Source organism: Melopsittacus undulatus, chromosome 12 (assembly GCF_012275295.1).
Source record: "Melopsittacus undulatus isolate bMelUnd1 chromosome 12, bMelUnd1.mat.Z, whole genome shotgun sequence".
Classification (NCBI taxonomy): domain Eukaryota; kingdom Metazoa; phylum Chordata; class Aves; order Psittaciformes; family Psittaculidae; genus Melopsittacus; species Melopsittacus undulatus.
This window is the reverse complement of record NC_047538.1, coordinates 17,096,094-17,109,148: the sequence shown is the minus strand read 5'-3', so window position 1 is coordinate 17,109,148 and position 13,055 is coordinate 17,096,094. Positions and strand designations below refer to the sequence as shown.

General features: G+C 38.4%; 1 protein-coding gene across 3 annotated transcripts in view; it reads left to right on the top strand.

The window, feature by feature from the left end:
* The window catches only part of SFSWAP (splicing factor SWAP), a 48,626-nt gene that overhangs the window by 24,444 nt on the left and 11,127 nt on the right, over positions 1-13,055 (top strand). For all 3 annotated transcript variants that reach the window (XM_034068522.1, XM_005147727.3, XM_034068523.1), the window contains exon 14: positions 9,080-9,345. In XM_034068522.1, coding sequence (XP_033924413.1) covers positions 9,080-9,345 — 266 coding nt within the window. The remainder of the gene's footprint in view (positions 1-9,079; positions 9,346-13,055) is intronic.

Genomic DNA, 13,055 nt, shown 5'->3' with positions numbered 1-13,055 from the left:
ATAAGTGAGCTGAATGTGGGCATATCCCAGAAGGGATTCTTTTTAGGATTCCCATTGCTACTGCTAACAATTTTTCCCTGACTGGCACATCAGTACCTTTTTTCCAGTCATTGAAGAGTGAATGGAAAGAGACAGTGATAATGCAAAATTCCCCAGCCTTGCAGTTCTGTTCCCCTTCTCAAGGGGATTTGTCAAGGACATAAATATTTCTAAGCAAAGTTTCTTTTGATATTTTCCAGAGGATACCTGAAATATCCAGTAAGTCTTCAGTAACAACTGAGTCTCTTTCAGAAGAGCAGATGAGTGTCCTCACTCACATATGAACTTACCAAAGCTCTAAGCTGAACTTGCTAAAATTTAGCAGGTGAACTTCTCAACAAAAAAGCACTCTAATCCCACTTCTCAGTAAACTCATTTGTGTATACGAATTCTAAAGTAACCAGTTCCATTACTTCTTAGCAATACAGATGGTTTGGAGAGCCCTTCCTTTATAAAAGGGGTTAGTTAGAATTTCAAATGTATGTTTAAATGTCACAGAAGTGACGGTCCATTTTGAAATAAAACTGACTTTCTTATTGGAAATGGTAGAGCTGTCTTAATGAACAGTCAAAAATACCATAATGTCTTTGGAAGTAACATTCCTTCTAAGTGTAGTTAGTTTATTGACATGCTTATATATATTTATATAGATACATGCGTATAGATTTTGTGTGTAAAAATTTATTTTGAAACATGGTTTTCAGGTGGTTATTTTTTCATTTGCCGTATTTGAAAAGCTTCCATCTATGTTTGTTCCAATGACTGATCTGCCTTTTGCTCTACTTGCCTCGTTTGCCTATATTTGTAATGTAATTTATATTTGTAACAGCCCATTTGAGTCAAGAATTTTATTGGAAAAAGACAAGTGAAATCATATTGTGGATTTGTTAACCTCTGTTTTATATACAGTGAGGATCCAGTAAGCTGCATCATGCTGTCTAAATCAGTTTATATATGAACAGGTAGCACAGGGGTTTTCTAAGCTATTTTCAGTCATGTTTCGGAAAGAGAAATCTATTTAGAAACACTGATTGCAAACGTAATTAGAGGTAACTACAATGGCTGTAATTAGAAAAAAATAAATATGTATATTAAGTCAAGGGAGAGATGTAAAATGAGTTTTGTAGTTTGGTCAATGGAACTAAATGGGGAAATTACAGAAAACAAAGAAATAAAATTAAATATTTAAGTTCACCAAAAATGTCACTTAATCTGTTTCATCTCCTATTTTGGGGAAAGGAGCAACCAATGAGGAATCCAGGAAACAAGGATTGATATACAGTGGTCATAAACTTAATGCAGTGGAACAAGGGAAGTCCAGGTTAGATATACGGAGGAACTTCGCTATGAGGGTGGTGAGGCACTGGAATGGGTTGCCCAAGGAGGTTGTGAATGCTCCGTCCTTGGCAGTGTTCAGGGCCAGGTTGGACGGAGCCTTGGGTGACATGGTCTAGGGTGAGGTATCCTTGCCATGGCAGGGGAGTTTTAACTTGATGATTTTAAGGGCCTTTCCAACTCTAACTATTCTACGATTCTGGGAATTTTGTAGCTTAAAAAGTGGAATAATGACAGATGTGTATAATAAAGATTGAACAGGAGCTGAAAATGTCTATGGGAGATGTGTAATTCCTATGACATTGCCCCTGCTTAATAGCTGTGTAAAGACTAGTAATGCTGTTTATGTGTACAGCGTATGTTTGTACTGAAAACCTGCTTACCACACTATGTAGGAATGCATTAAGTGAGCAAAGCTTTTCTCACCTCTGTCAGATTTTCCTGGTACCAGGCATTCCTTGAAAGGAATGCTGGTGCTGAGTACGCATTATACCTTTGAGCAAAATTGATTCCACTAACTGTATGTAAAGACAGTCAGTACCACGGAATACAGTGCTTTTAAGCTTTTTTGGCTTCAGCTAAATCTTAAAAGTGGTCAGGTCTACTTTTTCCATAGCTGAATTGCTTCTTTTATATGGTTTCCTGCTTTTCCTTAAAGTAAAATCAAGCAAGAGGAACTAAGGTTGAAAAATGAGCTTGAGCAATGAAGCAGCATAGCTTTTCGCAGATAGCGTCTCACTGTTCTTACATGCAATACCATTGTACAGTTTTCTGCATAGTATTTCCTCAAAACTTGGAAAATGTGGAAAAACTTGGAAAACATGTAGCTTAGCTCAGTTTCCAAAAGAGATGCTGTTCCAGTAACGTTTTAGCTTGTGAAGTCTGCCCTTTTTCAGGATATGGGTAAGCAGTACTTGGGTGGCATCTCACTTCTTGTGTTTACATATATAATTCACATAGACACTCTTGTAACAAGAAAATCACACCAACAGGCACATCTGTCAGGTAGTGTCAGTAAAGGGAAGTTGCAGTCTCTCTGCCATGAGCATAGGTTCTTTGTCCTACAGCAGCAAACAACCTGTAGTTTTAACAACTGCAGTTGTTGTAGATCTGCAGAGCTGGAGTATACCAGGTTATCTGGAGTGCTGCACCAAAGTGCCATCCTATTTTTAAACAGATAAGGTGTTTTCATAATATGAAATAAAAATCTTATTCCAAAATTATTAAATTTAAAATGAAAAAAAAAGATGTATATCTTTACCTATTATATAAGTAGAATAAAGGCTAGTTTTGCACATTCCTATATATATTTACCAAAACCTGAATTAAATAGACCAGATACTGGGAGATCTCACGTTAAGATGGTATGTTTGGGATTTAGGTTTGTTTTCGGGAGTGGGGTTGTTTGTCGGGTTTTTTCAGCATATCATTGGCTATTGGCATGAGTTGAGTTCTAAATACAAGCGTCATGCTTGGTTGTCGTCCTGGGTATGGTACACTTGGTATTGTAGGCATGCCACATTTTTGCCACCTTTTTCAGGGCTTAAAATGTTTGTCTGCAAATGTGCCATTTCAGATCTTTTAGTTATCCCCAACCGTGTCCATCTGAGAAGTGTTGTTCTTAGGTGCATCTGAGAGAAAAAGATTGCAAAGAGAAAGGAAACGAATGTGTTACAGAGCAGCGTTTCTCCATCTGTGTGCAGCCAAGCCTCACAGAAGAAAATTGGCATGGTTCAGTGTCTTACTGGTGAACACTTGCTTAATGTTTTTGTTAACACATTAAGTGCTTGATAATGGTAGCAGGTTACAGGAGTCTTGCAAAGGGAAAGTCTAAGCTGCAAAATCATTGCTTCCAGCAAAAAGTTGTGGTGTCATTTGTGTAGGTGAAGTCTCCCTGCTGTCCCTGTCACAGGAAGGCCTGCAGACCTGCATTCTTTGTCAAAGAAGTTGGTCCTAGGTGACCGTTCAATTTATTTAATTAATGAAGTGTCTCTGAGGATCTCCTGGTGCTGGTAATACCTGCCAGAAATGGCAGAAGGTGCCATCAGTGGTGGCTGGCCAGACAAGGCACAGTCTGTTCAACTTTAGAGAAGTTGTTGTAGTGGGAAGTGTTCTGTAACCATAGTACAGTTCAATTTTTGTCTACAGGGCATGATTTAACTAATAGTGTGTCTTACAGGTTTCTAATACAGGTTATTCTGCTCATCTCTCATATTTTAGCCTGTGTCAGAAATGCTTTAGGGGTGACAGTACTTTGATATGCAAGTAAAGGACAATCGGTTATACCCAAACTGTTACCTGTATAAACCTTAGTATCCAATTTAAACAAGGAGAGAAATCCTCAGTCACAATGCTGCAAGAGCATACAAGCACATGATTTGAAAGTAACTGTTTTAATGGCTTGTTCCAGATGTCACCTGCTACTGGGCTTCTGAATATATTCTATACTCCAAAGCAAAACTTCCCTTATTTTGCCTCTTTCATCTTCCATTTTCTGAAGTCCTATTTCATTGTTTCTTTAGATGGCTTGCCCTTACTTTTGTCCTGTATATAACAAGTTATTTTTCTCTGTGGAAAGCAGTCTGTTTACAAGTGAAATAGAAGTGTGCCATGTTTAAAAGTCAGATGCTATACAAATTTTGGCAAGCATAACAGGGTTAACAACTGTAGATAGTGTACAGCTTTCACTCTCACAGCTGCAATTGATCCTACATTTTAGCAGTGGACTGTAAATATTGCTGCCTGCCTCTGGGATAATCATAGAATAGTTAGGGTTGAAAAGGACCTTAAGATCATCTAGTTCCAAACCCCCTGCCATGGGCAGGGACACCTCCCACTAAACCATGTCAACCAAGGCTCTGTCCAGCCTGGGCTTGAACACCACCACAACTTCCCTGGGCAACCCATTCCAGTGCCTCACCACCCTTACAGTAAAGAATTTCTTCCTTCTATCCAATCTAAACTTCCCCTGTTTAAGTTTTAACACATTACCCTTTGTCCTGTCACTACAGTCCCTAATGAATAGTCCCTCCCCAGCATCCCTATAGACCCCCTTCAGATACTGAAAGGCTGCTATGAGGTCTCCATCCAGCCTTCTCCAGGCTGAACAGCCCCAACTTTCTCAGCCTGTCTTCATATGGGAGGTGCTCCAGTCCCTGATCATCCTCGTGGCCTCCTCTGGACTTGTTCCAACAGTTCCATGTCCTTTTTATGTTGAGAACACCAGAAGTGTACATAATGCTCCAAGTGAGGTCTCACGAGAGCAGAGTAGAGGGGCAGGATCACCTCCTTCAGCGTGCTGGTCATGCTCCTTTTGGTGCAGCCCAGGATACGGTTGGCTTTTTGCGCTGCAGGCGCACACTGGAGCTGGCTCGTTTTCATTTTCTCATCGACCAACACCCCCAAGTCCTCTGCAGGGCTGCTCTGAATCTCTTCTATAATGTATAACTAAATTTTACATTTGCATATTCTCTTAATGCTAATTTGTGAGCAAAATGTAATTGTCTAATGAAAATCATCCTGTAAGGATTTAAAGAAAAAAAGTGCTTTGGAATATTTCAGGGCCATTTAGTCCTTATTTCACTTTTTTTAGGATATAGGTGTCTGTACTTTCGGTTTGGCATGGAAGGGTGCGTGTGTTTGTTCTTAAATTTCCTTTATCTTGCTTTTCAAAAGCACAGATAAAAACATAAAACAAAATGTCACATACTAATGGGGTGTTTGAGGGGGGTAGCTCACTGGCATTCCTCATACTGTAAATACTTTAATATTTAATAGGGAGGAAAAAAGGTAAATGTCAGGAAGTGCCATCTTAATTTATATAGATGAGGGTGCTAAGAATGTTCTATGCCTTAGTTTTTAGTCTTCAGAGTACTCAAGATACAAAGGTATATGGATCCATACAGCAAACAGATTCACAGGCACTAACTTCTGTACAGTTGGCCCTTCAAAAGCGAGAATGCAGAATTCTCTCTGGTTTTGAAGAATATACTGCAGTCCCTGTACTGCTAATAGCTGTGTTTCAGTGCATCAGCTAAACCCTGATGTAACTGTTGAGCCTTCGAGTATTGAATTTATTGTATAGGAACTTTCTGTATAGGAAACATTTTCAGCACCTCTATGTAATCATTTTGTGCCAGTTTTTGAGGCTAGGACTGACAGACTCTTGTAAAAGCAGTAACTGCTTTCATGCACAGAGCAATCATACATTTCCATTGCTGGTAGAGAATTGCTTATTAATGCTCAGCCAGGGAACACTTCACCATAAGCTTTGGGGAACCTGTGGTAAAAAACTTGCAATAATAGAAAAGAAAATTTAGTATTTTCAGGTTTTAGTAACATAAAACAATTGTTGATTAACTTCTGACATCCTTCACTCTATCCAATTTTGATCTAACATAGGATTCAAATTTCTGCAAAGTTAAGCTGTTTGGAACAAAAGAAGTATTAGCCAGTGGTAGAAGTATTAGTAGCATTATTGATAATGTTCTTTACCAGTAGATTTTATTTGGACCAGGAACAAAGCTTGTGTTTTGTTCTATTGCAGTAAGCATCTTTTGGTTCACTTCAAGTGTTGGCTTTGTGTATTAAGTAGTGTAGCCCCAGAATAACTAATGTGTTTTCTGGTCTTACAAATACTGTGAATATGCAAATGCCTTGTAATGAACTGAAGTGCTCATTTCTGTTCTCATATAACTATAAATTCATCCTGGTACAGTGCTCTTTCATAACCCATTCCTGCAAAACAGGCACTGTGGAATCATCTTTGTTTTCCATAAGGGTATCTCTGAAACATTTTTTATACCAAGTGTTTACTGTAGGAAACATTATTTTAACCGGATTTGCTTCAGTCATGCGAACAAAATGCTGGAGAACAACTCTGCCAGTGAAATTGTCTGACAGTGTAGCATTTAATAAGGGCCAAAAAAAATGTGCTGTTACCTAAAATGGACAAAGAAGTGTGATTCAGTAAATGCTATCTGAATGTTTGCAGTGCAACTTCTTAGAAGAGCTCGCAAAATATTTAAATCTCTTGTCCCTTGCGATGCATAATAAAATCCAGTAGGTAACAAGAATGCTGCCATGCTTTCCAAAAATGCATCCCTGCTGGCCTGCAGACTTGCAGAACCCGGTCAGGAAGACAAAGTCTTTCTGCCTTTTGGAAATGCTCTGTCATCTCCCAGTATCTTTGTTCGCTTTCGTGTATTTCTTTTTCCCCTCTCCCACCCCGCATTCATGCTTCCAGTTTAATTCCCTTAGCTTGCCTAGATCAGCTTTCACTAGTAAAACACAAACCACTGACAGCTCTTTCTGTTTGACAGAGAATAAGACAAATATATTTTTCCCCAGATATTTGTATTCAGCAGCATTAGGGTTATACACCTGGAAATTTCTCTGTGGCTTGGCAGCTCCCTGAGGTTAAGTGCTCTCATTGAGCTCTGTCTTGTGCTCTGGTGGTGGATCATTTTGTTGGTGGTTTGTTTTTTGCTTGAAGGTACCCAGAGTTGTCATTGCAGGAATTGGCATGTTTGTTCACAGTTGCAACCTGACAACTCTCACCTGAGCTCCTGGTCTCAATAGTGTGTTGAGTAGGTTTAGACAGGTAGGTGACTTCTCCCTGTGTTGTAGTTGTTGTATCTCACTCAAGAACCTGCATATTCACCTGGAGATGAAGTTACTTCTACATAGCTTTCCAAACCTGATTCACTGGTAACGTGAAGTAGTGAAGTCTGAATCTCCAGCCAGCCAGTCTGCAGCTGTGCTTTTCTCAGGGGTATCTGGACAGTGCTGTCACTCTTCAGTGTAAGCATCCTGAAAGTCAAAGAGAGCCCGCAGGTTCAGCATCCAGTGCTTTTGGTGGGTACCCAGGGGAGCTTAGCACAGTGGGGTCCTTTGTTCTGATTGCTGAGAGAATCTCCATATGTGAGCTGAAAGTAAACGTGTCACTCATTTATTATCTTCCTTTCTGGCGGTGGTATGATAACTTCTGTTTTATGCAGCTAAATGAACTTGGGCACTGAAAACTGCTGGGTTTTTTTTCTTCCCTCTCTTGTTTTCCTCTTAACTTTACTTTGCCCACAGCTATTTTGTTTCAAGCTATTAGGGGTGTCTACTTCAAGGCAAACTGGTCTATTACATATTCAGTAGTGTTCGAAGTGAAGACTAGGGTATTGTATAAAGAGGTGAATAACATTCTGAAGGAAGAAAAGTCAGCTGCAGTGGTCTTTAGAAAACTGAAGTTTGAAAAGGAGGTGTCTGGATTACACATGGGTTGTGAAGTTAGTGAAACTGGAAATGGGCCTCTGGTAAACTGGTCACTCAAATGATCATGCTATGAAGTGTGTATAATCCTTGAAGTAAGCTACTTCAGTATACTGCTTCATTTCTATTTTTGTAAATACTGTGATAGCAGTTACTGGTTAAGGCTCAGAAAAGTGTCATGGCTCTCTTAACTTGCAGTAAAGGTGGATTTCCAGCTAGTCAAATGTGGTCAATTATTGCCTTGACATATTCACAGTAAGAGAATGGTAAAAGAAAAGGAAAAGATCACCTATTTCAAGTTTGGTTATTTCATGTTTCAGTGTATCACTTTTTATTCTGATCACACTACACATCCTCATATCAAACGGTGAAAATGTCAGACAGGTGGAGCAGAAACGATGACAGAGAGAAACTGATTTCTCCAGTTGCCTTGAAATGGCAGCTGTGGGAATGACAGGCTTGGAAATGAGGAGCGTATCTGTAGTGCCTGACTTGAATTGTTCTAAACAAGGCATTGAGCTGAATTCTCTCCGGTAAAAGCTGATAATTTGAAAATGCTTTGGAGTATGGTATGTTTTGCTTAACTGACTGCAGTCAGAATTACTGAGCATGAATTGTGCATGGATCTGGTTTTGAAATCTTCCCAGCCCTTTACATTCAAAATGGTTATTTCAGCAAGTGCAGAAGCAATTCGTATCAATGCGAATTGATTTTACTGTTTGTTTTCCTTGGGCTTGTCATCTAAATACCACAGTTCAGGCATGTAAGTGACATGAAAACTTAACTTTGAATGTCAGGAGGTTCTGATTGTATCTTCAGGTTTAGCATTTTTAAATAAAAAGGATAAATAGATGCAAATGTGTCTGATAGTACCCATTTTTAGAACACATTTCTTCCAAAAACTAAAAACTTCAGAACTATGTCCTAGTTAAGCTGAGAGTCTCAGCATGCATGTCCCACTTTGCATATGTTTCTTTAGGGAACTGTATAGGCCTCCATTAAATATTAGTAGATACACGTTTTTGAGCACATCAGCCTTACTTGCGCACATTTTACGTGATACTGATGCAGCATTGTGAGGTTTTAAAGCATCCGTGGGAGGTTAGATTGTTACTGATTTAGCAACTATGTTTTTAAGATGGATGCATTTCTCACTTTCATGAGTCAAAAAATATAAGGTGATTGTTTAGTTTTTATTTTCCTTGCTGTTGTACTCGTTATCCAAAACCCCTACTGTATACTGACAAGACTACTACCAAGCAGGGTACCTTTGTTTTTTTGCCAGAACATGTATGTATTTGGCATGCACAGGAGTAGACATAGCCCCTATATAAAGGATTAGAGATGCTTATGAGTTGTCAACGCTTACAGGACTTTCTCAGTTTAAAAATGTATGTGCAACTTTGAAAACTGAACACTGTTCTTTGTTTTCCTTTGATTTCAGAGTGTCAATAGTATACCATGTCCTGTGACTGCAGTCAGAACGTTACCCACCTTTGAAGTTAAACAAGCAGAAAGGCCTTCAAGCAAAAGCAAAGATCTTCCTAGGGATGAAGAAAAAGAAAAGAAAAGGAAAAAACACAAGAAAAGATCTCGGACAAGATCTCGATCACCATTCAAGTATCATTCATCGTCTAAGTCCAGATCTAGATCACATTCAAAAGCAAAGCACTCACTTCCCACTGCCTATAGAACTGTCAGGCATTCAAGGTGGGTTTGGAAACCAAACATATTCTTTCAAGTTCTCTGTGGGCTAACACAATTTTTTTTCACTTCTTCCATTATTTATGTGTCTTTTTACCCATTACAAAGGGTATAGTCACCTTGAAGACAGTATGTAAATATCATCAGATGTGGAAGGTCTTTGAAAATAGTTTTAATGAGATAATGAGTCATTGATTTCTAATTACATAGTGTGAAATTTGTACCAGTAAATGCTTTTTCACTCTGGTCTGTGAAATACCTGGCAATAATGTGTAGGAATGCAATTACAGCATTAAGAGAACTTGCTAATAAGTCTGTGGCTTTTGCTGGAGTAAAGTAACCAGACACTATTAAAGTAAGAAATAGAGGTAGAGAACTGCATGGTTGAACAGCAAAGCTCAGAAGGAAAGCAAGCATTTGGGCAACATGTGAAAAAATGATGGATGAATGGCTGGAGAGAAATGACAAGAATCCAAGAAGAGTGAAAACAGAGTTTATGTGTAAGGGAGCCATAGAATAAATGTAGCCCAGTGCAGTTAACTCTGTATTTAATCTTTATTGAGATTAAATGCACTATAGTAGTTGCCCAGCTATAAAATGATATATATTGTGTTACATTAATACTGTTAATTACATCTAAGACATTTGGGTCTAGGCAACTTAGAGTTTATTGTGTGTAAAATTTGTCATATCTGAATCCCTGCTACACAGCAGTTAACTGTGGTCAGTAGGAAGGGCTTATTGTTGAAGTTGTATTCTCTGGATCATGCTACAGAGCAGTGTTTAAGTAACTTGTTCAAATGAGTTGTGTATATAAATACTACCACAGTTATATACATATGTGATGTAGGCAAAATCATACATTTCTTTATCTTTGTAGCCATGCCTGACGTGTGCTTCTTCCTGAAAAACAGCTTCTAGCCCTTTATGGTGGTGTGACAGAGCTTCTCATCTTTGTGTTGTGCATTTTTTGTTGATGAAGTTTCTAACAACACTAATATAAGTAGGTGTTAACACGTTACAACTCTTTATTTTAAGGTTAAATACAGTACTGTTGCAGAAAACATCTCTGCTGTTCAGAGACTGAGGGAATTAATTGAACATAACTTGGGCTGAAATGATCAGTTGGACGTACCGCTTATTTGACTGCTTTTGACAATAGATGATCATGATGCTCTGTTATAAGGCACATTCCAAAGTACTGCTTGGCATTCCTTTTCTGTGCTTACCACTGTGTAAAAGGAGTGATGCTGAATGAATCTTTTGTTGTTTAAGTAGCAAATGTAAGTCTTCTCAGAGTTAAGGATCCTTTGGAAAAAAAGTCTCCTCAGGTGAATCACTCATCTTTTCAATTTCCAGTCAAACCATATTTTCACTTGAACCTCCCATGTCGTTTCATCTAAACTATATTGCATATATCTATGATTTTACTGATACATGGTAAAAGTAAAGAGAAACATCATTGTAATGCAAAAAAAAACCCAAACCAAAACCAGTCATCTTCTGTGGTACCCTGAATAAGAGAAAGAATCACCTGAGAAGATCCTTATCAATAACTGGGTATGCAGCTCAACAGGATAAAGATACTCCTGCGTGTTGTGTGAGTCTGCATTGGGCAGTGACCAAATTAATGGGAACTTGCAAGTTCAGATTGATATATACCATGATATTCAGTGACTTCAGGGAGGTAAGATGTATGGTCCTTCAGAAGCCTGAGTATTTCCACCAGCTCGTGTATATTTAGTTTTGCTGGTGAAAAGACAATAGTCTGCTGAAGTCTACCACGTGCACAGTAGATAGTCTCATTATAGATGGGTTTGGGTTTTGGGTTCTTTTGCTGGCCAGCTGGTGGAAAAAGTACACAAAAATCTCCAAGAACAGTTAATCAGCTGGAGCTAATTTTCATGTGCCACTTTGAGTGTGCCTTCTAGCACAAACCAAATAACAGATGCATAAAAGCCTTAAAATTGTGAACACCTGATTAAATCTGGTTGGATATTTCCTTGAGCAGCTCTTGAATTCTACAACCTGAGAAATCCAATAAAGCTTCGTGCTGAGTAGCTGTGTTTTGAAATTTCTTCAGAAAAACTTATGTCTTGCACATATTTTGCACATTTTAAAACTTGACAGAAGTTAGAGCTGAATGGGAAAGGTGTTTCCATTCAGCCTTTCTGTTCTGCAAGTACTGATTGAAATGAAGGTATCTGGAGGATGTCTCTCCCATTCAGAAACCTGTTGTTTCTGGGAACTTAAGATAGTAACATTAGTGCTGAATGGGTGTCTGTTCCCTTAGAGCTTTTTGCAGGCCATAAGAAATGCAATTAGTGGCAATTATTTTAGGTGGGAGACCTGTTAGAAATCTAAATGTACCTTCTTCTCTATAGCATTTCACAAGAACATGGCTAAATCTAAACTTTTGACCAAGGACCTCTTATGGTTCAACTGTAAAGAATATCTTTCTCCTGCAACTGATACTTAATACAGTGACTGTATTGGTTTAATGTAGTGAGTAAAGACAATCAATTCTAAGGCGGGATGCGTCAAGTGTCTCCTCGTCTGGAAGATGTTCTGTTTGGCTTCAGCTAGAGTACTGTGTCCAGTTTTGTGCATCCTTTAGAAGGAATTAGACCAGCTGGAGGATGTTTAGAGGGAATCATCAAGAATTTTCAGAATTGGGAGAATTGGAATGACTGTTTGGAAAGACTGAAGGAAGATGAAATAAATCTTCATGTATGCCAAAAAAGAGGGAAATGAACGTTCTTCAGTCCTTGGAGTTTGGACAATAAGTAACGGATTTAAATTGCTAACAGACTAGAAAGCTTTTCATAGTGTCTCAGTGGTAAAGGCAGTTAATACAGCTTGGAACACTCCATTGTGGGAAATTTCTGTATCAAGAATTATAGTTCGGGGAATATTGAATAGTCTTTATTTCTTGAGGTCTTTGCTAGCCCTGACTTTCTAATTAGGGCCCACATGGTCTCACATTGTACAAGAAATGATGATGATTGAAGGCTTGCTTTATTGAAGGTGTTTGCTACGCCTTAACTTACTCACTGTATTTCCAAAATTAAAGCTCTTGCTCCTGAAACCAGAAAATTTGTAGAGTAATCAAGAGTGGGAGGCTGATTCATAACTTAGTTAGATATGGTCATGTTTTGTCTCATGTGTGTTTAGACAAATACAACGCCTTGTCTTAGTAATTGCCAAAAAAGGTAAAAGTTGTTGCCTAGCTAGAAGATATGACTAGTTTCCTTTCTTTTCCTATGTATTTATATATTTAGTGTGGATTCAGAGAAAATGATTCCCATGGATTGTCTTGTCTCATTCGAAACATGACACCTTTCACATCTCTTTCCTCTTCAGTTTCCCCAGTGCTTAACCTAAACCAGTATTTTTTTCCCTAGATTCCCAAAAACATTGGATGTTACAGCTTACTATAGGATGGTTATGAAAAAAGACATACCTTCCTGGGATAAAGTGTAAACTATTTGTAGAGGTCTATATGTTCATCTGGTATTAAATGAATGGTGATAAGAGATAGTCTTCATTGTGTGGATATTGATGCTAAATTATACTGGAACACCCTATTTTGAGTAACTGCTTTGAGTATCTCAGTCTGATGTTGTACGTTTGAGATTTTATTGCCTTATTTTATTCTGTTCAAAATGTATATTCTAACCTATTAATCTCAGTATGAAGTGATTAATGCTGCTTTA